General features: G+C 51.6%; 1 protein-coding gene across 11 annotated transcripts in view; it reads right to left on the reverse strand.

Annotated features, from left to right (window-relative positions):
- CTIF (cap binding complex dependent translation initiation factor) overlaps positions 1–27366 on the reverse strand; it is a 307297-nt gene that overhangs the window by 214229 nt on the left and 65702 nt on the right. For all 11 annotated transcript variants that reach the window (XM_032654473.1, XM_032654474.1, XM_032654475.1 and 8 more), the window contains exons 2-3: positions 20121–20322; positions 5733–5804 (exon numbers count right to left, since the gene is read on the reverse strand). In XM_032654473.1, coding sequence (XP_032510364.1) covers positions 5733–5804; positions 20121–20300 — 252 coding nt within the window. In that variant the 5' untranslated portion in view covers positions 20301–20322. The remainder of the gene's footprint in view (positions 1–5732; positions 5805–20120; positions 20323–27366) is intronic.

The following is a 27366-nucleotide window of genomic DNA, read 5'->3' on the forward strand; positions in this document are numbered from 1 at the left end:
CTTCCATCTGGTCAGACATCCTACCCATTCCTGAAGGCACAGATCCGAGTCTCACGTCCTACAAGCCATCTCCCTACCCGCAGAGAGCAACAGGGCCATTCCTTGGGATGACTGCAGTGTCTGTGCTCAGGGCGTCTCTTTGGGGGTCTTACCGTGTGTGCCTTTAGTCTGTTTCATGTTCACTAGCCTCTGCTCTACAAACAGGTAGTGAGCTCAAAGGCTCCAGCTCGTATGTGAGCCAAGCTCACAGCAGGTGGTCAATAAATGCTAAGTGGACAGAGAGCAGTGCCATGAACATACACATGATATTTCTTAATTATTCAGAGAAGCTGATTAAAAATCTGGGCACTTTGACTCAGATATCATTTGTACTGAGTTTTTAGATTGGCTCTGAACCAGATACTATTAATTCCTCAAGGGCAGCAAGATGACTGGCAGAAAATTCCTTCTACCCTTTTCTGTGGGCCAGAGGTAAGCAGTGCATTTGAGGCTCACCTCTGCCTACCATCTGTCATCTCTTGGGTCGCAGTCAATGCTGACATGTAGGATCTACCTAACCTGCAGGTTGACACAGGCATCAGGGTATGTGGGGGGAACAGTAGAGAAATCAGGAAAATCCAGACCTGCTGATTTTAGCAGCCATTTGGACCCACTTCATGGAGACACAGAATATAAACAGTGACAGGTGTTTCCAGAGGGGCTCAGAGGAGTCTCATTTTGTGGAAGAGGCATTGGAGTGCATGCCACACCTGGGTCAACATCTGGTTCTCCTGACCCCTGGAACAAGGCTCTTTTCACTCTCTCCTGATGCTTCAATTTGCTACCGGGCACCACAGGTGGAAGAGGGGAGTGCCCTTCTCTCCTCACTCCAGGGAGTGTGGGATCACAGCCTGTCAGCCGGGACTCAGGACACCATTTCTGACACATCCCTCCTTTTCCCAGGGCTTTGCATGAACCTGCCTGGTAAGACGTGTGCTCATCAGGTTCCCAGCAAAGATCCCATCACTTGCTCGATAGCCAACACCGTGGGCCAACAAGTCCTTCGGTCAGGAAGTCCTTCTCAAGGTCTAATCAGAGGCACTGCTGCTGTCCGGCACATCAATTTCCTTTCCTTGGCATTTCTGTGCCGATGGAGAAGACCTGTTTGCGCCTGACTCCACACAACCTTGCACACGCCTTCAGCTTCCTTCCCTGAATGCTAAGTCCTGGGCCGGCACCTGGGGATGTCGTCTAAATGCACTGGGCTGCACTCTCTCATATCAGGTGCCTTCCTCTAAATCATCTCCGGGCACCTCCCCTGTTACAATAAGGTGGAAACTGTATTCCGACCTCCTGAGTAAATGACTAGGTGGTGGGTGAACTCTCTTGGAAAGATGCTGTCAGGACGCCAAACAGTCCCCAGTACAGCCGAGTCCCGGCTACAGGCAGTTAACGGGCCTCTTCAGGACTATGTGGAACCCATTTTTTGTTCTGGACTCTCTGAGCCCCCTCCTTCCATCTCATGGGACTCTACCTACCCTGGCTTACCTCTACGTTGTGCCTCTGAAAGGGTTCAGAGAAGGCAAGGTGTTTTTTTTTGGTTTTATTCATTAATTGAAACAACAAAAATAATCCCAGTGCAAGACTAATCCTCAAATGGTGCCTGCACCCAGCTCCTCATTCAGTGCATGGTCTGCGACTCACCACACAGCGTCCTGGGCAGAATGCAGCACCTCGGCATCCTCCTGGGGGGCCCCACCGTCCGGGGTACACGAGCCCAAAGTGGGGCAGTCAGGGAAAGTGCTAGCGCAGCCACCCCAGTCTCAATCTAGCCTCAGTTTCCTCCTGAAATTCTCCCCGGGGGTGAATGTGGGATAGTAGAGCTGCCCCATCATCCCAATGACTTCCAAAAGCTCAGCAAAGTTGGTGTGGCCAGAGGAATAGGACCCGCTAGGGAATGACTGCGTAGACCGGGTCTGAGCCATCTCAGGTATCATTATTGAGCACCTACTGTGTGCAAGGCCCTAGGCTGGGTGGGGGGGTGGTCAGGGATGTAAAGGGAGCCCTGGTGGCACCCAGCTCAAGGCCCACCAGCAGGCTGAGGGGACAGGCAGGTGTACATATCCAGATCACACCATGGATTAGTGTGTGGGTGAGGGTGTCTGCCTGGTGGAGAGGGTACGGCGAGGAAGCCAGTGGGCGCTTATATGAGCTGGTCCAGTGTTCCTACATCTGGTGGACCAGGCTGAAGGGGCCCTTGAAGGCTGTATGGGCAGCAGCATCCCATCAGAGCTGCCCCCAGCTAAGGCACACTTCAGCTGGTAGCTCCCTGGTTTCCCCTCCATCAGGGGGCCGCTCCAGGGCAGGGTGAAAGGGGCAGCTGTCTCTGGTAAATTGTGGGGTTTTCCTTATGTCACTCAAGGGATGCTGACCGGCTTTGATCCCTGCACCGGAGGGCATCAGAAGATGACTGCTTCACGGACTTCCCTAGCGGTCCAGTGGTTAAGACTCTGCGCTTCCACTGCAGGGGGCGTGGGTTCCATCCCTAGTCGGGGAGCTAAGATCCCACATACCGCGCGGACAAAAAATTTTAAAAAATTTTAACTTTTAAAAGAAGATGGCTGCTCCTTGAGGGGACACCAGAGGCTCCTGGAGACGAAGCCCAGGGTGGGTGCTCCCACTGGCAGGAATGTGGATGTGGACGTGAGCCAGCACGGGCCATGGGACAAGGGCAACACCCCAGAGAGGGCAGAGCATGAGAAACAAGGAGGCTGTCCCAACACGGCTGAGCTGCCATGCCAGCCCTGAACACCCTCCCAGGAGGGTGGCGAGAGAGAAAGAGACTTCCGTCTTGCTTACACCACGCTATTGTTCGTACCCTGATTAACTGAGTTATGTCTACAGTCAGGCCTTTCATCACCGAACCAAGGTGATGACCTCAGGAGACCTCATTTCAATCCTGTCTCTCCGTGCAGCGCGGGGTACAGCGCCCGGGGCCTTCCAGGAGGGCCAGCCCGATGCCACCACCTCTGCTCGGCCTGCCCGAGTGCCTTAGCTCTGGGCCACCTGAGGTCTGGCCACGCTGTGCACACTGTATCTCCTGCCCTGCACTGGGCATTCTTTTACACATTATCTTGTCCTTCAGGGGCCATGCTCCAGGCCACTACCAACACTCCCCGGCTGAGGAATCCATGAAAACTCCCTCCGCAAACACCCTGAGCTCTTGGGCCCGCTGAGCTTTCCTCGGCTCTAAGCAGCTTCTCACGGCACAGGGTGTGACCTCACCAGGACTCAGGTGGAGCAGCCTTCCCGCTCCCCACAGCTGGCTCGCCGCATGGGGACACCACGGGCTCTGAATCCAGAACACACAAGGCACGTGGCACGTGGGGCTGAGGCCGTGGCTGTCCCTCGGTGCCCCGGCTACTCTTCCGCTTCTTGGAAGCAGATGGCTCCCCCTTCCTCCCTCTGAGACGATCAGACAGACTACACGGGGGCGGTGGGAGTGCCAATGGCCCCATGGCCTGTAGGAAACCCCTACTATGAAGCCTTCGTGTTCCGGGCACATCAGGGAAGTAAAGCGGGTTTACATCCTGAGAGCCCGCCTCACCCTTCCTGGGGCTCGTCCCCTATAATGGACTTATGCTCAGTTCCACCTGCCAAGAAAGGACCTAACAGGAGCCTTTTACAATTTCTTCTTTAAGTTCAGTTGCATTTCGTTTTGCATTTCATTCAGCCCCTGCTTACCCCAAGCCAACTGTTCAGTTGCTTCTAAGATGGGACTCGGGGTCAGCTGGTCTTCATGGTGCCAGGGTATCCCTTCCCACAAGCCCCCGGCCCTGGCCAACACCCCACCCACCCTCCTCCAGGGGGTGAAACCAGCTGTGAAAGGACAGCTCAGAGTGAGGCAGGCAGATGAGAAGCAAGTGGGAGGATACGCCAATCTCATCCCCCTGGAAACCTGTCCAGAGTGATGGGAAAATGGGACCAGAGAGAAAGGGTGGGGAGAGGGGACCCAGAAAAGAAGATAAAGGAGTGAGAACAAAAAGGAAGACTCCGGACGATTCCAGAACCAGACACCTACTGACTAAATAACAGAGAGCTGTTTTTTCAGTTTCTCATTTACCAGCCTCTTATGTCCCCATCCAAGACTTTCAACCCTTCCCTGAAGCTCTCTCTCTGATTTTTGAGTCCCCAGATCCAAGTCCACCTTTGCTGCTGAAGTGTTAAGAGAATCTTCATGTAGGAAACCCCAGATAACTGGCAGACACTAGTGACAGTGCCCCTGATGTGTCAGGCCTTCAGCCAAGAGCTGGAGGGGTTTAGGGAGTATAAACGGAGTCCATGACCATGCACCAGCAGTCTAGTGGTGAGGACAAAAGACCTCCATAGAAGGCTACCTACCACAGGAAGACAAGGTAAAGGGCCGATGAGGGGACAGGACAGGCAAAGACCTGGGTTCAAGTCCCAGCTTGGTCAGGTCATGACACCTCCATGGGCCCCAACTTCCCTGTCTGTAAATGGCATGGAGAAGCTAGAAGGATCCTCAGAAGCTACCGAGTCTCCTGGTTTTTATATGAGGAAGCTGAGGACACAGAGAACTGCCACCAAGTTTGTGGCAGAGCACCCCACCCTGGCTTTATCATGGCCTCCTACTTAAGAATCAACGAAACACACACACAAGCATCTTGTCATGTGACAGAACGGTCCAGGGCAGCTGCCCCGACACCCCCCCCCCCCACCCATGGTATAGCAAAGCCCTACAGCCTAAGAAAGATCTGGAACTGAGGCCACTGCCCACCTTCCCTCACGAAAGAATAGAGAAGAGTTGGTTTCATCGGCACCATGGGCCGAAGTCAGACACAAGTAAGTGGGCCCAGGCGATGTGACAACACAGGTGCTTTGGAACTGGGAGCAAGTTACTGCGGAAGCCCATAAAGACTCCCTCATCTCTCTGGACAGGTGCAGTGGGAGGCTGGACTGGGGGTTGGGGAGAGACGGAGTTTTCGGTCTCTGATCCCACCATCTCCCACAGGTGGGACGAGGTATCAGCAAGAACAGCTCGACAACCAGAGGGTGTACGGGACCTGCGGGTCACCAGGGACGGCTCTCAAAGAGCAGCTGCCTCCTTCCCTCCGGCACACGACCCGCACAGGGGCCCCCGCAGGATCTCACAGGGAAGCAGCAGGGGGAGAAGCAGTGGACTCCAGCCTGGTCCCAGGAAGCTGGTTGGCTTCCCTCACACCCACAGCCTGCCCCTTCCAGTCCTCTGAAGACCTGAAGCAGAAGCGATCTCCAGAGTGCCCCCACCCCACCAAAACCCTGGGACCCATCATCATCGCTGATGTGCAAACCTCCAGTTCACTCATTTTACTGCTGTATAATATTCCACCACAAGGATGTATCACAGATCACTCACTTTATTGCTGTATTACAGTACATTGTAAGGATATATCACGTATCATTTATCTATTCTCCTCTTAACGGATCAGTAGTTGTTTACAGATGTTTGTTATTATAAATAACGCTGCTACTAAAAATAAATCTTATGAATCTATGTGTTCTGGGCAGGGAGGGCTTCACTGTGGGCTGCATATTCAGGGAGAACTTTCCAGGGGGCAGACTGCACCCTCCCCTGTCCCATTTCCCGCACTCCCACATCACCACCTCTCAGGAGCACCACGGTGAACAGCCCAGGAACCCAGACAGACAAGACCTCGATGACCCCCAGATGGAGCACGGAGCTGGCTCCCTACCTGCTGCAGGGGGGCTCGCCCTCGGGAGAAGGAGTAGCTGCAGTCCAGCTGATCACTGCAGTCCGCCGTCCACTGCAGGGGAGAAAGGAGTGGTCAGTGATGGCAGGACACACAGGCTCATCCTCACTCTGCCCTGGCCCCCCAGGCACGGTCCCGCCCTGCTGCAGTAGAGCCAGTATGAAATCCTGCTCAGCCATTTTCAAAGACAAATCTTTCTGTACCAGCAGGTCCCACTTGGCATCTCCCAGTGCCACATGGAGGTGACCCTTTGGCGTATGTGTGGGGAAGGCAAACTCATTTCCTGCCACCTAAGCCCACCAAAGTGATGAAGAGCCAGCTACCTTCCAAAGCCAACCAGACAACACAGAGGGTAAATATGAGTTTTGAGAAACCAGCACCATGTTTGACCACCTAACCATGCTTCAGCCACACTAGCCCCCTACAGTGTCAAGGCTGGAGCTAGAGGAGAGGCATGTATGTGTGGATCATACCGTACACCCAGCCCCAAAGTACGGTGGACCTGTGGACTGACAGGAGAGCATGGCATCGGGGAAGAGCCCCAGACTGGCCATCAGAAGCCCAGTCCCACCACTGACCTCAGGGGCCTCATGTGTCCCAAAGTGTGATATGACAACTACCAGTGTAACGGTCCTCAAACCCTGCCACGTAGGGGGTCTCTGGGTCCTAATCTCCACCCACTGAATCACTCGCTGAGGGCAGCACCTGTCTTCTCCATTTTGACAGGCTTTCCAAGGGATGCACCAGAAGTTTGAGAGCCACTGAAATCCACGTAATCTCTCAGGCTTCACTTTGTCATCTATAAAATGGGGACAGCAAGGCTGGGTGACTCTGCAAGGTTGAAATGAAGGGACTTTGTAAGCTATACAAAATCTATATATAGATATAAACTAGTAGTAAGAGTACAGCTCTTCCATGGTAATGTGTTATCTATATATATGGTGGTGCTTTTATTATTGTGTTAAATGTTAGGTAGGCTCTCCAGCTCACGTTGAACATTGATCTTGACCTACACCTGTATGATTCATAAAAAGCAGAGGAGACCAGTCTCTCTCTGTTTGACACACTTGGTCAAAACTGTGCGTGAGTGTGGATGGCTCAAAGCCATCACCGTCCTGGATTTGTGAAACCTTGGCTAGACACACCCTCCCCCGACTGTGGGTCAAGGGCATGACCTTTGTATAGGAAAGACATGTTATTACAACGCCGATGATACAGGCTGGTACAAGTGTACTCTACAGCAGTGCTGGCCAACGAACGGGAACCGCAGACATAATTTTAAATGATCTAGTAGCCAGATTTAAAGAAGAAAAAAGAAAAATTAAACTTAATAATGCATTTTATTTATCTCAATATATGTTTATCTCAATAGGTAATTGATATAAAAATGATCAATGAGATATTTTACATACTTCTCTCCATACTAAGGTTTTGAAATCTGCTTAAAGCATGTCAATTTCAAGTGCTCAAGAGCTACATGTGGCTAGTGGCTGCCCTATTGGACAGCACAGCTCAGTTCGAAGGAACTGGCAAAGGCAAGGTACCAGTCCCAAGAGAGTGTGCCCTCAGAGCCACTTCTTGCCCATCCCGGCTCTGTACTGCAGAGGGGCTGAACCTTGCAGGCTCAGCTGGCTCCCAGCTGGGCTGGGCCAATGGGAGACAGGAAGAGAGAGAAGCCGCGGTGTTTCTCCCCCATCTCTCTATGCTTCAGGCAGCATTACCAGCAATGACTGGGTCTCCTTCAAGGCTCCAGCCTCACCAGATGGGCCCTCTGTGCACGACCCCTAACGCTGGGCTCTGGCAATACCATCTCCTCCCTTTGTGCCTCAGGCCTAGAGGTGGTAATGGCTCCTTGTGGCTGTTTAGTTTCTCAGCTCTTTTATTATCTGGGTAACCAACTCCCTGGGTTAAATTCCCTCTGTCTGGATATGTGTAGTCTCAAAGCATCTCTGCAAAGATATTTATTAAATTATAGGAGAAGAAAAGGGAAAAATGAGAAATCTATCAGACACCACCTTAAACCAAGTGACCAAGGATAATATCATCTGTAATAAAACATATTACCACTGTGGACTTCCCAGCGTAATGCCCTGAGAAGGGTCATGTCACTCCTGAGGTGTTCTGGCCAAAAATGCACGATCTCAATATGATCGTGAGAGAGTATCAGGCAACCCAAACTGATGAACTTTCCAAAAAATAAATGACCGATACTCTTCAAGTGTCAGGGTTGTAAGGATAAGAAAAGACCACGGGAGTTGTCACAGGTTGGAGGAGAATAAGAAAGCATGACAATTAGATGCAAATTTGAATCTTGGAACAGAAAAAGGACATTAGTAGATAAACTGGTGATATTCAAATAAAGTCTCATTGTACCAGTGTTAATTTCTTAGTTCTGATCATTGTACTACGGTTATGTAAGATATTCATATTAGGGGACAGGTACATGGGAACACCCTGTACTATTTTTGCACCTCTGCTATGAGTCAAAAGTAACTTCAAAATAAAAAGCAATCCAGGGACTTCCCTGGTGGTCCAGTGGTTAAGACTCTGTGCTTCCACTGAAGGGGGTGCGGGTTGGAACCCTGGTCAGGGAACTAAGATTTTATACACCGCGTGGCACAGCCAAAAAAAAAAAAAAAAGTAATCCACATATGTATATGTGTGTTTATATATATATATTTGTAAACTATTTGAACTACTATAAAAACAATCCCTCTGCTTTACTGCTTTCTATACTTGAGTGGCTTCTCCTTTCCTGGTTGGAGGCTGGCTGACAGTGGGGAGGATGGTCAAGGCACGCAGTGACTACCGGCCCGGAGAGAACTAGATCCTGCACTTCTCGCCCCGTCCCAGGACAGCCTTGCAGAGAAGCCTTCCTCCAGTGGGGCATCCCAAACACTTCAACCCCAGCTGCATACTGCTGACTTGACGTCTCGCACAGAGGTGACTTGAGGGTGGGCACACCTCCTCCTGGGGTCAGCGTGGTCCCCGCGTGGTCCCTGGCAGGGCGGGGATGGGATGCAACACTGGCTGCTCCTGACAGGCGGGCACAGAGGGGCAGCTGAGGCTTTGTGCACAGCCACGTGCCACCTCAGCCCCCTGGCTAGGCTTTCCCAGAGCGATTCCAAGCTCCGATGAGACTGCTCTGCTTTGTCAAAGGTCATCCTTAACTTTACGCTGGCCAACCTTCCTGAGCACCTTTGGTGTGGGACCTGCCACCGGCGCTCCCTTCACAGGGGAGGTGACATGTGCAGTAACAGTAACGCGGGGAGGGGGAGGGCGAGGCTGAGAAGGGACAGTGTGCTCTCGGAGGGATTCCCTAGGGAAGGAAAGCAGTTGAGCCCAGATCCCTGGAGAAGAGTGAGCCCGAGTGTGGACATGGCAGGGGAACACTGGCCAGCTCAGGGGTAGAGGGCAGCAAGCAGGACTCTCCGGCTAAGCGGTCAGAGACTCTTCCTGGGTGGAAAGAGTCCGAAGGCTTCTGTTAGGGGAGGGCGTCATCAGAGCTGTGTTAGAACAGGCTGAACTGGCCCGGAGTGTGGGTGTGGGGGACCCACTGGTTGGGAAGCTAGTCCAATATTTCCACTGGGAGAGCAGAGGCAGACAGAAATGAAGAAGTGGCTCTGAGAGCATCACAGAGTTAAGCAGTGAGCAGAGGGCTGATGTGTTTAGGAAAGCTAGCAAGATAGTAAAGTCCACAGAAACCCACCCCACAGAGCCAGCCACAGCCCCCAGGGAAAGCTTTTGGGGGAGGGAGTGTGGTCCAGCTGGGTCCTGCTTTCCTGACCCCCGGGGAGGAATTAAATGTGAGTCATTGCAGTTCTCCCAGGAAGTTGTACCACTGGGCCCGTGCGGCATCCAACCCCCCAGCCACATCCGCTCTCTGCTGCTGCCTGACCCTACAAGCCCCTGGGAGCTCTCCCTTCCCTGTTCAAAGCTCCTCCCCCTGCTGGGATTCTGATGCCCACGCTGTCTTCTTTCTTCTTAGGCTGCACCACAACCACCTCCCTCCCCTTTGCCTTTTCTGAGCCACCACCTAGAAAATTCTCCAGACACAGACCTTCCGGGAAGCCGTCCTTATCTGTATGAGATGATTCCAGAACAAGAGAAGGGCCCCCTTGGGGAACACTCTCCTCGGCCCTGCCCCTATACCTGGTTCAGCCAGGGCATTTCTCTTTTGAGGTGAAGGGTTTACAGCTGGGAGCAAGTTCTCTGTGGGGTAAGGTGACCCCTCCTGAAAAGGTCGTTGAACACAAAGAGGCAGGAAAAGTGGGAAATCTGTATGTATGGGAACAACGAACATGGAATTCACAAGAGTGGTTTTGGGCCTTCACCATAACTGCTATAATTTATTTCTTAATTTAGAAAGATGAAACAAAGATGGCACAGGGTTAAGGTTTAATAAGCGCGAGTACAGATGTTTAGTCTACTCCAAACAGATGCCTATCCCATTATTCTCTGCTTCTATCGGTACACTTTAAATACTTCATGCTAAAAGAATTAAAATCTTATTATCAGTCATTTGCACCCCAGGATGGACAGTATTTTTGGAGCAGACTTGATGGAGGACAGAGGAAGCCACTGAAAGCTGAGGGAGGATGAGCGAAAAGGGAAAAGCCCCAGGCTGGGGGAGGCTGAAAGTGCTAAGGATAAACCGCCCCCTCGGGTGGTGTGTGAAGTCCCTGGGGTTCGCCATTCCAGACATCAAAGTGTATCAAGGCCAGAGCCACACCGTCAGGCTGAATCAGCACAGGAGGAGAGGAAGAGATCAACTGATAAAACCAAACCCATAAACAAACAGATGTGCAAATGGGAACTTAGTATGTGATAGGGACAGTGTTTCACATCAGGGGAAAGGAGAGACCATCAATAAACACAGGGACTGAGACAACCAGTGAGCCAGCGAGGAAAAAATGACCCTAGAATCTGCCTCCCAGTACCACCGACAACACATTCCAAGTTGGTTAAAATCCAAGATACGAGTTTTAAACTCCATCAAAGTCTAAAATTTTGTGTGACAAAAGAAATCACAGACACAATTAAAGACAAGTGAGAGGCCACCTGCAACATGTGTAACAAAGGACTCATCCCCAGAAAATATAAAGATTTCATTTAATCCAGGCACTATTCTAAGCCTGCTACTTACATTAACATTTACTCCACATAGATCCCAAGGCCCATGTATTACCCCCACTTTGCAAATATGGAATCTGAGGCACAGCATGGTTAAGTAACTGAGCCAGGGTCACACAGCCAAAAAGTAGCAGAATGAGTAAAGGGGATAAACAGGTATTAATTCAAGGAGCCAGTCAAAATGTTGGAAACTCAGTGTGACGTATGGTCTTGCGCTAGATGTTGAACCAGAGATTTTTTATTGTATAATTGAGCATTTTAAATACTTTTAACTGTACAGTTCAGTGGCACGAAGCACATTCACACCTGCTGTACAACCATCACCACCATCCAGCACTCCAGTTCCATCCGTCCCCAGCACTTTTTCATCCCAAACTGAAACTGTCCCCCTCAAACACTAACTCCCCATCCCCCCTCCTCCAAGCCCCTGATACCAACCATTCTGCTATCATTCTCTATGAATTCGACTCTTCTACGTGCCTCACAGAAGTGAGAACATACAGTACTTGCCCTTTTGTGTCTGGTCTATTTCTCTTGGCACAAAGTCCTCAAGGTTCATCCATGTTGTAGCATGTGACAGGATTTCCTTTATTTTAAGCCTCAGTAATATTCCTCTATGTATGGACCACATTTTGTCCATCCAACCATCCGCTGATGGACACTGGGGTTGCTTCCACCTTTTGGCTATTGTGAATAATGTTGCTATGAACATGTTGTACAGGTATCAGATCAAGCCCTTGTTTTCAGTTCTTTTGGGTATATACCCAAAAGTAGAATTGCTGGATCATATAGTAATTCTATGTTTAATTTTTTGAGGAACCTAGAATTTTTTTTTAACTTTTGCTATAAAGGATATTATTGAGAAAACTGGTGAAATAAAAGGTCTATAGATTAAATAATAGTACTGTATCAATGTTTATTTCCTATACTGTAATTATAAGAGAATGTTCTTTTTATGGGGGAGTAATATTCCATTGTATATATGTGCCACAGCTTCTTTATCCATTCATCTGTCGATAACAGATTCACTTTGTTATAAAGCAGAAACTAACACACCATTGTAAAGCAATCCTATTCCAATAAAGATGTTAAAAATAAATAAATAAATAAATAAAATAAAATACCATTAAAAAAAAAAAGAATGTCCTTGTTCTTAGGAAACACACAGTGAAGTGTTTAGAGATAAAGGGAAAATCTCTCTATATACAGAATCTAGTGATCAATCGATCTATCTATCTATTGAGAGACGAGAGAAAGAAAATAAATGTGGTAAGATATTAACACTGGAGAATCTGGGTGAAGGAATTCTTTGTCCTATTATAATTTTTATGTACATCTGAAATTATTTCAAAGTGAAAAATTATTTAAAAAGCCATCTTATCCGCGGCTTCTTAATCAAGGGGGTGCCAGGACCCCCCAGGGGGGCGATTCGAAGGTCTAGTGGGAACCACTGCTCTCACCCAACGTCCTCTTTTCCCGGCGAAGGGCCTGAGAGGAGATGGGGACGGCCTACAGATGGGAGCTTCTCAAAGTCAGGATCTTGTTCGACTGCTTCCTCTGGGCTGGCACAAGGGCTTACTGACCAGGAGAGGGGGAACAGAGGAGGTGGGAGCAGAGATGGGCTGGCAGCTCACACTCTCCTCCACAGTGATACTCCAGGAAAACCTTGTGTGTGGCGGGGAGGGGATGCTGCCCAAAGGCTGAGATTTGAGAGAGGGAGAAAGGCTTCTTGCTCCGATCTTAAGACAAACTAACGAACTAACAAGAAACCCAGACACCTTCTCTGCTGTGGAGGCAGCTTAACGCAGCGATCAGGAGCCTGAGCTCTCGACGCAGCGAACGTGAGTTCCTATTCCTGCTCTACCTCTTACGCTGTCCCTTGGGGAAGTCTCTTCCTCCCTCAGACTACTCCCCCCAAGCTGTGATAATGACAGAAGCTGCCAGAGCAGAGGTTAAGCGTATGGCACCTGGAGCAAGATCATCTGGTTCAAACCTCACACCGACCACATACGCACTGTGTGACCTTAGGCAGCACATTCAACCTCTCTGTGCCTCTGTTTCCTCCCATGTATGCTGGCAACACTAACAGCACCTTCTTCACAGCATTGTGACGTAGAGTAAATGAGTTACACGGACACGCCTCTGTGTCCTTTGGTAGCTCCTCCTCATGGCCCCAACTTCCTTTTTTTTTTGCGGTAGGCGGGCCTCTCAGTGCTGTGCCCTCTCCCGTTTCGGAGCACAGGCTCCAGACGCGCAGGCTCAGCGGCCATGGCTCACAGGCCCAGCCGCTCCGCGGCCTGTGGGATCTTCCCGGACCGGGGCACGAACCCGTGTCCCCTGCATGGGCAGGCGGACTCTCAACCACTGCGCCACCAGGGAAGCTTCTTAGAGCTCAATCTTTGACCCTCTTGTCTAAGCCCCCTCACTCCTTGGGCTTAAAATGCCACCCACATGCTACTATTTACAAATGTGAATCTCCAGGTCGTTCCCCTCTTCTGAATGCCACTTTGTACATCTAACTGCTTGATCAATATCTCTGCTAAGACATCCAATACTACCTTAAACCTTTCACATCCAAAACCCGAACTCTTGACCTCTGCTTCCCCAATGCTGCTCTTCCAGGGTCTTCCATCTCATTTCTGGAAAGTCTGTCCGTCTATAGGCTCAGGCTATTGTCAAGGTCATTCATTAGAAAATCATGTTACCTGTGCCTTAAAGTATGAGAATCTGACCACTTCTCACCACCTCCACGGTGCCACACAGCTCCAATTCACCATCACCTCTGACCCTGACCAACCAAGGACTTCCTGGTCCCCCTGCTTCCTTTCTGCCCCGCCCCTTGCTATAGCCTATTCTCCACACAGCACCCAGAGTGGTCCAATTTAACCAGTGATACCATGTCCCTCCTCTGCTCAAAACCTCCCGGCGTCTCACCCACCGATGAGGCCCCACAGACCTGGCTCTTTGCTCCTCACCAGACTGGCCCCCAAGCTGTTCCTCGAAGTGGGGTACACTCCCACAGCAGAGCTGTGCCCTCAACATCCCCTCTGCCTGGAAGGCTGGTTCCTAAGTGACCTCAACTCTCACCTTCTTCAAATCTTTGCTCAAAAGTCTTAAGTAAGCCTTTGAGACAGCCCAGCACCCCGCCCCTTCTTGCCTCCTTCATGTGTATCACCTTCTAACATCTATTTTCTTCTTTGTCTATCACCTGTCTTTCTCCAACTGAAAGTAAGAGCTAGGAGGACAGGGATTATGGTCCATTCTGTTCATGACTTTATCCCAGAGCCTAGAATGGGGCCTGAATTAATCATTCTTAGCTATAATTATATTTCACTATTTAGCCAACAGTAACTGGCAGGTTTAAACAATTATACTTTATGCAAAAACCACCAAATAATGTGTAGGAAACCATGCTAAATAAACGAGCAAGCTAAAAGTGACATGTATGCTAGAAGTTCAACTCTTGAAAGGTGTATTAAGAAAAAATAATACAAAAAAATTACACTAGTTTTTATCATAAAATTATGGTGGGGACTTCCCTGGTGGCGCAGTGGTTAAGAATCCGCCTCCCAATGCAGGGGCCATGGGTTTGAGCCCTGATCTGGGAAGATCCCACATGCTGTGGAGCAACTAAGCCCATACATCACAACTGCTGAGCCTGTGCTCTAGAGCCCGCGCGCCACAACTACTGAGCCTGTACACCTAGAGCCTGTGCTCCGCAAGGAGAGAAGCCACCGCAGTAAGAAGCCCACGCACCACAACGAAGAGTAGCCCCCGCTCGCCGCAACTAGAGAGAAGGCCCGTGCACAGCAACGAAGACCCAACGCAGCCAAAAATAAATAAAATAAATTAATAAAATTTAAAAAATAAATAAAGAGCTAAAAACATTAAAAAAAAGAAAAATTCTTCCTTTAAAAAACAAAATTACGGTGGGCTTCTTTCTCTGTTCTCTGATTGTCTCTGTTTTTCCAATTGTTGCTTTAAAAGTCAAATAAAAATTTAACCTATTTAAAAAATGGCTGGTAATCAGATTAAAAAGTGCTCAACCTCACTAAAAATTGAGGAATTGCAAATTAAAGTGACAAAAGACCATTTGTCCCAATACACTGGTGGTCCTGTGAATAATGCAACAGGCGTTTGGAGAGCAATTTGGCAACAGCTATTAAAATTGATTCTACTTCTCAGCGTCCACCTAAAGAAACAGTTTTATACGTGCAGGACGAGGCATGTTCAGAAGTATTCACTGAAATAGCTTGTATTTCCAGGGGAAAATCTGGAAATAATCCAAATGCCTAGCAATAGGTAAATGGTTGAACAATGGGACATCCATACTATGGGCAACTGTGCAGCCATTCAACAGAACACAGCAGATGTACAAGCCTGGAGGAGTCCCTAGGGCATACAGCTATGCGGAAAAGGTGAGTTATTGAACAACATATTCACCAGCCATGATATATGATTGTGAAATAATATATTTCTGTAAGTAGTATTTTACACACACACATACACACACAAACACACACGTAAAAGCACTGAAAAGGTGAGGAAGTTAACTCATCATTCCAGTGGGAGGTAGGGTAAGACAGTGGAATGAGGACGTAACTAGTCAGCATTTGAATTCTTATGTACCATGAGAATATATGCATACAGTACTTGGGTAATTAAAAATAATTTTTTTTAAATAAGGAGAAGAACGAGTCCCCACATTCACACCCCACAGGTCTCCTTAAACTCACTTCTGTTAAGCCTTTCATAGATGGTCCACCATTGATCGCTTCCTCCTATGAGCAAAGATGACAGGGAAAAAGGATTCAAAGGACAGGAGGAAGTGAGGGAATGGGATAAAAGAGGGATGAGGGAACAGTGAACAGGGAAGGCAGAATGTAAAGAAAAATGTAAAAAGAAAGAGAAGGAAAAACATTGTGAGAAAGCGACATCATGCCCATCTGAATCCATCCTACATATATGCATGGTCGCATCTCTCTTGGAAGGTCTCTGTGTATGAGACAAAACCCAGGACTTCCAAGTGCCTGAGAGCATCAAAAAGAACTACAGGAAGTTCTCTTCACCCTCACTGGCTCTTCATTTGACTTGCAAACAAGCATTTAGTGTGAAACACGCTTTCATTAAATGTATCCACTCTTTACAATGGCCCTACGTTCTATCCTTCCAAGGGAAGGCAGCTGGACATGGAGGGGTAGGAAGGCAGTCAGACAAGTCCACCTGTGGCTGTGGTCGTCAACCTGAGCAGAACATCAGAGTCACGTGGGAGTGGATGAGATGCCAATGCCCAGGCCCCTCCCCATTCCACTCAACTCTAGGGTGGGATCTGTCCAAGCTCCAGAGCAATTCCAACATGCAGCCAGAGTTGTGAACACTGCGTTGGTGATCCACAAAACCATCCACTAACATCAGAAGTGCCAAACTACCCCACATATAACATCCCAATCTCTTCCACAAAAGGTTAATGGTCAATGAGATTTGGAATCCTAATTCTCATTCCACAGGGGGAAAAATAGACTAACTTCCCAACAGCCTGTTAGTCACAGCTTGTACCGAGCATGGAACCAAAAGTAGGTGGGGAAGGGGTGGGCACCAGGGCTCAGCTCGGCCACCACCAAGCAGTGGGGTTTGGCCATTTTCCATCTCTGTGTCTCAGTCTTTTCTCCTGCAGAATAGGGCTATAATCCCCCTCCTCCCAAGGACAGAGTGAGGACAGCTCTCAGGATGTGCCTCTGGGGACTTGGGATCCACTGGAGGACAGGCACTTTTGAAATGTGTGGGTGTGGGTGAGGGTGTAATTTTAAATTGGTACCCAAACATGTTGGGAAACTTAGAACACACACTCTCTCGGTTACTCTTGTAGGAAAAAAAGGACACTTTTCTGTCTCTCTCTGTTTCTTCTCTATCTCTCTCCCATCCATCCATCCATCCACCCACCCATCCGTCCATCCATCCATCCATTTTTCTTTCTAGTTATTGATGGGGGAGGGGTGGGGGAGAACACAACTCTACAAGCGTCATGAGGTATTTCCTTCCTGAGTGTCAACTGTCATCTCTCAGATCCTAAAAAATGACCTCAACCCACTGAAAAGCAACATTCTTCTCCACTCCCTCAAGTTTTCTCAAGGTTTCCAAGATTCTTAACAATTTTCTCTCCCAGAAACAGCAAAACACCACCACAGACAGGCAGCCCAGGACATTCTCTGAGGTTTTTTATTTTTGTTTTTGTCTTTGGCTTCCATTTAAAATAGTCATCAGATTAAATAAAAACAAGCAAAAGTGCTTTAGCAGAAAGATTTCCTGTAAAGCTGTGTCAATAGAGATTGTATTTTTTAAAGAAGTGTGTTATAATAACACATCTAACCCTGGCCTTGCTTAGAGTTGCCACAGCTGCCCCCTCCCCTGGAGTCTGGACCCCAGCTGTGTTTGGGTTGGGGAGGGTAGTTGGTGGGAGCAGGACTGAAACATGTCCCCCTCGGCCACCTGCACACAGGCGGGTCCTGGGACCCTGCCAGGTGTTCGCATTCTCCCAGGGAACCTCAGGGAATGCAGAAAGTTTAAGGAATGCATCTAGATGGTACAAATGTTTTCCACACTCTGCCTCAAGCCAACATCTGTTTAACAGCCCACCCAGATGTGGACATCCAAGCGTGGTTAGGTCCAACCAATCCCAGGAGCAGAAGCCGGGAGTGCAGGGCCCAGATTGAGGGCACTTCTCCATCTGCTCTACATCCTGAAAGCTCAGCTGTCCCCACAGGGGGCTCAGAGGTGCTGGGAGGGCCCCTCCTTCCAAAATTCTCCCCGATGGCTGCTCTGGGAACAGAAATCCTATCACTCACAAAGCATTCCTCTGGGGTGAAGCTTCACAGCTTCCTGGGACCCTTGTCCTGTAAGAGCCCATTTCACCTGAAGGAAATTTTGAGGGATGCCCTGCTGGAGGCCACCAGAGTCCACTCAGTGGGGGAGGCAGGCAGCACACATCAGGCTAGGCCCATGCACCCATCCACAGGGCCCAAGCCGAGGCCAAGCCCTCTCACCTATTCAAGGCCACTGCTCCGGGAAGCGGCCCCTCTGCCTTGGACCGCTCCCGTCAACGCACAGCTCATTGTTAACGCTCCCGTTGTGACCTCGCTTCCCCCAGAACCGCACGCCTCTCCCCTTTACAGCGAAACTCCTGTAATACAGGGAGTGCTTGCACTGTGTTACCCTCCCATCTCAAACCCATCTCCCTGACCTTCACCCCCACCACTGGACCGCCACCCCTCCCATCAGGGTCGCCGACGGCCCCAGTGGCCCCTTTGGGTTGTTCTCACTCCTCCTCCCAAATGCCCTGCAGCAGCAGTCAGCCTGCCCCCCCCCCCACCCTCGAAACACATCCTCCCCAGGGCTTCCAGCACCCAACTCTCACCTGGATTTCCTCCTGCCTCACTGCCAACCCCTCTTGGTCTCTTTTGCTGGCCCCCCTCACATCCCTGCTTTCTCAATGTAGGCAGACCCCAGGACTCAGCCCTTGTACGTCTGGTCTACCGACCCCTCTGCCTCGTTGAAGCATCTCCTCTGCTCTCCCTCTTTCTCCCTCTGCTCCAGCCACGCCGGCCTCCTTGCTGCCTCTGGAATAATAAGTCTGCCAGCTCTGGCCTTTGCACGTGCTGTCCCCTCTGCCTAGACTGCCCCTTCCCCAGATATCTGCAAGTTCACCTCTCCAACCTCCTTCGGTGACATCTTCCTTGACATCCCATTTAAAATTGCAAACCCCTCCTGACCTTCATCACTCCCCACTCCATTTTCCTGATTTATTTTTCCCCACAGCAGTTGCCATCCACCACTGGGATAAGTTCCACGAGGGCTGAGCTTTTCATCTCTTTCACTCACTCCCAGGTACCCAGTCCTAGGACAGTGCTAGACACAGAGCAGGTGCTCAATACACACTTGTGGAATGAATACTGAACAGATTACAGGCTCACACTACCTGTGATTTTAGAACTTCAAGGACGCCAAGGAAAGCATCGATTTCTCTCTCAGGGCAGATCTTGCCTTCCCTACCCTCCAGTGGGGATAAGGCGTGGACCGGCAAGGCGTCACAATTTCCCAGGTCCACTCCTGGTCCCGAGTTCCAGGAAAGCCACAGGTTCATTCTGGCTTTCTAAAAAGCTGGAGGGTCTGGATCTTCCGCCCACCCAGAGAGCGAGCCAGCCAGTTGCACTTGGCTTTTCTCCAAAGCAGGGCACCCATGTCAACTTCTCTACTTGACAGAGGAGCCCCAGGCTTGAGGGGGACAAGTACAAGAGGTGGACACTGGGCCCCAGACCCTGAGCAGAAGAGACCCTCCCCGAGCCTCTGGGTGCACACAACACTCTGCCCCTCTGTAGTTTCGGAGCCTCTTATCACCTTTGACCTTCCAACATGCCTGAGGCAGCGGGATCATCCCCACTCACCAGATAAGAAAGCCAAGCCTCAGAGAAGTTGAGGGGTTTGCCTGAGGTCACACAGGCAGCTAGTAGTTGGAACCAACTCTTGAACAAACATCTACTGAGAATTTAACATGTTCAGCAAAGATGCATGTGACATGGTCACTTCCCTTAATGGTTCACATTCTACTCAAGACGACTCAAAACTTCCAAATCTCGACCCACAGTCTTTCAGCCGAGTTCACCTTCTACCCAGGATCAGGGCTGCCACAGACTGACCAGGAGCAGGGAGGCCAACCTGAGAGTCTGGTCTGAAGGCTTCATGTGTGTCACGAGGTCTGGCACACAGGGCCCTGGGTGACTGTCTGAGAGACTCGATTCTTTGGTGCCAACAACTGCCTGTATTCGACATCAGAGGAAATATTCACAAGTGATAGACTTTTGATTACGTGCCCTTTGGATAAGCTACAGTCGCCACATCTCTTTTAGAACATGAGCTTGTGAAGGACAGGGAGCGGCGCCTAGCACACAGCAGGGGCTCAGTAAACGAGTGTTCCATGAACTGTGAGTCTGGCTGGGCCGCAGCCACCCAGTGGGGTAGGGCGGGGTAGAGGTGGTTCAGAGGGGCTGGGAGCACACAGCCAGGGGCTTCCTGCCTGGATCCCACGCTCTGCTGGGTGCGGCCATCCACACCTTGGCAACCTAGGGCCAGGCAATCAGATTCAGATGCTGCCTGCAATTAGGGTCCCTTACCCTTATTACCCCACTTCGAGCTTCCGAGGCCCCGTACCTGCCCAGGCCCTGCCCCCTCCCGGGCAGTGCTCACCTGGGAGATGTGGGACTGCGTCTTCTCACTCTCGCCGTCCCCCTCCGTCTTGTCGGCCAGCAGCCCCTGCACCTGGTACTCAAGCACGTAGCTGTCGATGAAGCGCTCAAGCTCCTCGATCTCCTGGGAGCGGCTGCTCCCGGCCTCGGAGGAGGCCGACGCTGCTGAGGAGTTCTCCATCCCTCCCGCTCAGGGGCCTGGGCTGCGGATACAGAGAACAGATGGGCTCTGTGAGACACAGTTGGAGGCAGAGATGATGACCCCACTTGAGAAATCCTCCCCCCCCCGGAAGCAGTCCCTCATCCAGCCTGCCGTCTTGGTCTCCCAACATCCTGAGAAGTCCGTGGGGTGCCAGCTCGCCTTCAGTGTGAAGAGGATGCTGTGATCCCTCCTGCGTGGGGAAGGAGACTCAGTCCCAGAGAAGGCAGGTAATTTGCCTAATTGGCCAACACAGTAACTCATGCCATGTTGAGCGTTAGTCCATACCTGGACCTTACCACCCAGGAAAAAGCAGAATATGGACCCAGTCTACAAGTTCAACCCTACTTCCCAACTTGGAGTTAACAAAATCCACCACAAAGCAGAATAAAACAGACCACAGGCTTCTACGTCTCTGACCCCAGCATTGAGATGTACAGGGGTCCACAGACACAAACCCTCTAAGGGGCCTGGGCCTCTAAGAAATACCTCCTTCTAAAGAGACATTTTCTCTTTGGACGCCAGGCTATCCCTAAATTAGGTGAAGACTGTAGGCCTTAACGTGATCTTGCAGCCCTGCTAATGGTGCATCTACTGGGACACACGCTACACTCAGTCTGTAAGGACACTACACTCAGTCTGTAAGGACGTGACTGGCTTTTAATGATACGCCGTGAAAGGCAAGGTGGGTCGCCTGGGAGGGTGTGGCCCAGCCATGGTCCTCTGTAGGAGAATGACTCCCTCTTCAGCCCTCAGGCCCTCTCCCTGGGGGGCTTGGCATAATGTGACCATCGTTCCAGGGATAGCTGTTAAAGTCCACCAATAGAACTGTTGTCCCTCCCCAACTAGACCGCGTCAACCCAGCCGCTGCAGGGGCCCAGGCCTGCAGGGACACCTCCACTGTCCACGCTTGCTCCCAAAGCTCCCTCCCGATCCACCTGGAAGTTGGGAAGGCGAGAACCATTCTCACCACTAGGTCCCTTCCCACCAGGGACCCTCCCCCTTCCTCTGGACAGGCTCTAGGCCTGATGGGAAAGGGCTTCAAAGCTTGTCTGGTGTCCCTTCCATTGTCTGGAAATCAGTGCTCTCCACAGGGAAGCCCGTTCAGCAGAGGAAGCAGAGGCTGCACATGGCTTCACCATCAGAACTTCTACCCAACCAGCACCATTAGATACACAAAGACCCAAGTAACGTATGCACGGGGCTCTGAGACCACAAAGGGCTGCTGGCACCTACAACAGTACTGTGGATAATAAAGGCAACATCCCAGTATTTTCAAAGGAACACTTGCATTTCAAAACCTTGGATTACTGAGAGCTTTTTTAGGACACAGTTATTCACCGATAATTAAGGGCTGGTTGCGTGTTTAACGGTAATGAAACCAAAACAGCACGAGGAATGTCCTGCTGGGTTCCGGAAATCCTGCTGAGACTGTGAATGCTGACTCCCTCCCACCCTCGCCAGGCTCCCCGGAGTCTGTGCGGACCATGGGGAGGAAGAACTCCCTGGGGAGACACACATTCTTCCAGCTGGTCTCCCGACTCAGATTTTGGCTTTCGGCTGCTGCATGAGACCCAGCCTCCCTTGGACCCCAGGCCAGCTGTAGCGGGTGTGCGCTAGGCTCCTGAGCTCAGTGGCCTTAGGGCTCATGGATCTGTCCACCTGCCCCAGCGGGAGGAGTATGAGGTTTCAGGGTTGGGTGAGGGAACCCAGGTGTGGAGGCCTGGGTGGCAGTGAGCGTGCAGGTAGTTTGCTCAGGTTGAAATAAGCTTGCCTAGTGGTGCAGGGCCACAGGAGGGGGTAGGGGTGGGGATGTCCAACGCCCCTTCCTGCACCTGCCATTCAAGGCCTACAGTGGCCTTACATCCCTCCCACCACCAACATCCACCTGCTCCAGTGGCTGCCTGTGCTTCCCTCCAGCCCCCTGGCCACTCTGCTCCTTGTCCCAGGTACAAGCCGTGTGTGGCAGGTGGACCCCCTAAGAGGGTCCTGAGTGTACACCTTTGCCCCAGCTACTCAATCAAATATTAATCTAGGAACTCCTGGGAAGGGATTTTGCAAATATAATTAAACTCCAAATCAGCAGACTTGAAGAGAGGAAGAGTATTCAGGGGGGCCTGATCCAATCACACGAGCCCCCTAAATCCGGGGCTGGAGGTAGAGACAGCGTTGCTGGCCTGAAGAAGGAGGGGTGTGGGCAAGGATCCTGGGCGGCCTCTAGAGGTTGAGAGCAATGCCTGGTCAACAACCCACAAGGGAAAGGTGCTTCCGTCCTACAACTGCAGGAAGTAAGTTCTCCAACAACCAATGAGCTTGGGGTCAGGTTTCGTCCCCCAGAGCCTCCGGACCAGAACTCAGCCCAGCCGACACCTTGATTCCAGCCTCCTGCTATACCGAGCAGGACTTCTGACTTTCAGAACTGTGAGACGATAAACGGGCATCGTTTAAAGCCACTACATTTGTAGTTATTTGTTACATGGCAATAAACCACTAACATGATGCTTTTACTGCCTCTGTGCTTTTGCTCACACTATGTCCCTCACCCAGAGTCACTTTCCCCTTCCCTCCACCTGCCAAATCTCGGGGTCCTAACACTCACGGAGTGCTAGGACCTTAGAGCCAACAGGCAATTAGCCCAACGGGCAATTAGCTTTAGTAGCGGCCAGTGGGCAAAGGATGCACCCAGCCTCGGCGTAGGGGCATGGATACGGCAACCCCTAATAGCAGGAAAGGCTGATGTGTACTGAGCCTGTATCATGGGCCAGGCACTCTCCCCTGCACTCCATATGCCTTCGTCCACTTCCCCCTCACCATAACTCTATGTAATCGATATAACTATACTCCTTAGAAGAGAAAACTGAGGTTCAGAGAGGTTAAGTAACTTGCCCAAGTTCTCACAGCAGAGCTCCAGGTCCAGTGACTCCCCATTGCCTCTTCATCCCACCTCCTGGCAGCCTGCTCAGGCCCTCAGGACATCTCCCACTTCGCCTTTCCTCAATGCCCTTTGAAAGCCCAGGGAATCCCTCAAGTGCTGTGTATGTGTGTGTGTGTGTGTGTGTGTGTGTGTGTGTGTGTGTGTGTGCGCGCGCATGTCTTAACCCCCACTGGGCTGCAGGCTCTAGAGAGCTGGGCCCTGTGCCTAGCTCAGTGCAGGATCCTGGGCGGAAGGATGGCCTCAGGGGGATGGGATGATAAGGCTGGTGTCCAGAGAGGGCTGAAAAGGAGCCGCCTGCAGAAAAAAGCCAGTACCTAAGGCCGCACCTATTATTCCTCGAAGACTTAAGATCTTATCACAGGCTTCTGGCACACATCACAGGTACAGGCAGAGGGCTGGCTTCTGTAGGAACTAGACAGGAGCGTTTCCAGGAGGCGCGGCCTGCAGCAGCAGTCTCTGTCCTGCTCTGCTGGGTGCTCCCAGGCTCTTGCGGGTCTGTCATGGGGCCACACCACTGTCCTGTCAGGGAGCCCAGGGGCAGAAATCACCCCTCACTGGCTCACTGAGGAAAGAGACCGGCATTGAGACACATTGCCACCCTGGAGAATTTTGGTGCCCAGAGAGAAAAGGAGCATGCCCCACACTGGTCACTTGCCTTGGAGGCCCCCTCCTACTCCAGTCACTGCTGCCCAGTCAGATTCAACATGTAGCCTGACAGCACCTCCTCTCAGCTGCCCTGAGCGCCTTCGGCCCAGCCTCCTCTGACACACACCAGCAGTGCCTGCAGGAGCCCACCTGGCACCTGGAAACTGCATCCTAGAAGTGGGAGGAGCTAACAGCCCCTGGGGCAGCCCTGGACGGGGACAAACATTCCCTTATGGTCCTTTAGCGGGTCCCAGTGGATCAGGCCCGGCTGCCCACAGTGGCGACCAGATCCATAATGCCCCTTTGCCAGCTCTCCCTCCTTCCGTGTTACTCTCCTCAGGGACTTCTGTTCTTGGGGTACTGCTGGGAACTCTGCTCTCTGAGGGGGAACCGGGCTAACATGTCACTTGGGCTCATTTCTACATCCTAGAATGAGCCCCAACCGGGGTTCAGGTCCCTCCTTCAGTAGAAAAGACCCAAGTTTTATCTCTTTAGCAGAGAAGAGGGAGGAGGGAAAGAGAGGGAGTGCAGCTACATTATCCAACTCCTTGGCTATCGGTCAGGCACTCAATCCCCCAGTTTCTATAGGGGTAAAATACATATAGCACAAAACGTACCACTGTAACCATTTTCAAGTGTACAACTCAGTAGCATTAAGTCCATTCACAGTGTTGTGTGAACGTCATCACCACCTATTTCCAGAACGTTTTCATCATTCCAAACAGAAGCCCCGCGCCCACCAAACAACCCCCCCATCCCCCACCTCAGCCCCTGGCAACCACTCTACTTTCTATCTCTTCTGAATTCGGCTCTTCAACGTACCTCATTTTGGTGGCATCATACAATATCTACCCTTCTGTGATTGGCTTATTTCTCTCATAATGTTTTCAAGACCCATGCATGTTGTAGAACGTGTCACAATTTCACACCGTTTTATGGCTGAATAATACACTGTGTTACAATAATACACTGTATGTATGAACTACATTTTGTTTATCCATTCATCCATCAGTGGACATTCGGGTCGTTCCCACCTTTGGCTATTGTGATTAATGCTGCTGTGAACATGGGTGTACAAGTATCTGTCTGAGTCCCTGTCTGCAATTCTTTGGGGTATAAGCTTAGAAGTTCCACCGCGTTCTTAAGGTAAAAAGAGTGAGGAGGCACAGAGTAAACTTTCAGGCTGGTGGAGACACAGGGAAATAAAGGGATGCTTTCCTCCAGGACTTGTTCTGCTCCCTTCCTGCCTGTGCTTTGGGGTCTCCTCCTGGCTCCGTTTCTCATTCACAGGAAGATCAGGATGGGAAAACCCCCAAACAGCTGGGCTGCTGGCTAAGCTGAGAGCCAGCAAGAGGAGCTTATGTTTTAATGATCAGTGAAAGTGATAAGGGGGACGGGACCAGAGGAGGAAGAAAGAGAGGAGAAGGTGGAAGAGGAGAAGAGACACCTCCCCTGGCTGCAGCCATCCAGGATGCGGCATGCAGAGCTGGGTCCAGATCCGAGGAACACACCCTGCAGCCTTCCTGGCCCCCCTCCTCGTCCCGCCCTGCCCCCATTCCCTGCCAGGTGACGGATGCCGAGGAACAAAAGGGCAGACAGCAGGAGTGGGAGAAGCGCTGAGGCCGCACTTTGCTGTAAAGGGCAGGCAGCCCAGAGCCTGCAGGAGGGAGGGCGGGGCCTGGGTGGGCACAGCTGAAGGAGGGGCACGGAGGGGCTGAGGCTGCAGAGCGGTGTGGCTTCCTTGGGAAACCAGCACTCAAAGGTGCTTCAGCTGACACGGTGGGCTCTGCCTGAGGTCAGGAATCTCGCTCCCCCCATCCTCTGGGCCTGCCCGCCTTTCATCCTTCGTGGGGCTCACAGCGCTACACCAGGGGCCAGAGGTCTGGAGGAAAAGGTAGGGCCCAGAGACAAGAGGCTGGAACTGTCCCAGCCCTCTCAGCATCCTTTCCCACCCGCCCAGTGACAAAAGGCATTAGCAGCTGTAAATGTAGCCAATCCCTTTAAGAACAGCCAGGCGTTAGAGGCGTCACCTCCTCCCCCAATCCGCAGGACCAATTCCATGACCTGCCAACCAGATGAGACTCCTCTGTTTCACTGCCTGCTAGCTCTTTCCTGGGGAATCCATCATTCCGGGCCCTGAAAGGGCAGCCCCACGCCCCTCACCCTTCCTCGGACCCTTTCCCCTCAGGCCCTCAGCACACAGCTCAGCTGGGACCTCAGGGAGGAAGCCCAGGGCTCATTTTTCGGCTTTCCGTAAGGGGCCCGGCCACCTGGCCCACAGGCCAGCTGCGGGGAGCTGTGCAGTGCAACAGGGGGCTCGCTCTGGGCTCCTGAGCTCAGTGGCCTGGGGACTCATGGGTCTGTCCATCCAGCCCAGCGGGACAGCAACTCCGCAGATGGATACAGGCACATCTGAGCTGTAGGTGGGCGGCAGGGCCCCGCCAGTCAGCGGCGCTCCCCTGGTGCTGAATCGCATCCACCCACCACATCTCCACCAGCACGGCCTCGCTCCCCCAGCCCGGACCCCCTCCAGCAGTCGCTCCTGGTTACACACAAGGCCCGCCCTTCTCCCCTTCCCTTCCCAACACGGTGCTGACAACTGCCACCTGCACCCAGAGCCTGCAGGAGGGCTCTCTCCTTTGTGTCAGGCAGCCCCCAGGGCAGGACAGGGCTGGGCCAGGCCACCCGCCTGAGTGTGGGAAGAGAGAGGCCAGCTGCCAGGGGAGGAGGACACCGACAGCCCTCCCTGAGGAAGCCATGGGAACCCCCTTCACAACGTCCAGCAGCCAACCTACCCCTCTGAGTTTGGCCCGTGCCTCGCCTCCTGCATAAACAGGACTCAGGCAGAATGCCTTTCCCCCCAAGCCTGCAGCCCTCAGGCTCGGCCACTCGTGTCAGTGCTGGCCTGGGGTCTCTGGGCCACGCTGGTGTTCGCCAAAGAAAGCAGGGGGATTCAGGGGAGGCCTCTGTGTACAGGAGCCTCAGGCCCCCAACCACCAGAAGTAGAAAAGTTTAGAAACACTCAGAGCTGGAGGCGACCTCACAAATCAGCATCGTTTACCGTCTCAGGAGTCAGGACACCAGGTGTCCTCTACATGTCTGACACCGGTGTAAGCCTTGTTACTCCAACATCAGACGGGGGCTTCCCTGGTGGTGCAGTGGTTGAGAGTCCGCCTGCCGATGCAGGGGACACGGGTTCATGCCCCGGTCTGGGAAGATCCCACATGCCGCAGAGTGGCTGGGCCCGTGAGCCATGGCCGCTGAGCCTGCGCGTCTGGAGCCTGTACTACTCAACGGGAGAGGCCACAACAGTGAGAGGCCCGCGTGCCGCAAAAAAAAAAAAAAAAAACATCAGACGGGGGTTAGCTAGGGCGGTGCTTTTCAAACTGCAGGTCTCGGCGGTTTAGCGGCTGCAAAATAAACTTAGTGTCAGGCAAACTCATGATCTCAGCATTAAAATTATACAAC

Source organism: Phocoena sinus, chromosome 14 (assembly GCF_008692025.1).
Source record: "Phocoena sinus isolate mPhoSin1 chromosome 14, mPhoSin1.pri, whole genome shotgun sequence".
NCBI classification, from domain to species: Eukaryota; Metazoa; Chordata; class Mammalia; order Artiodactyla; family Phocoenidae; genus Phocoena; species Phocoena sinus.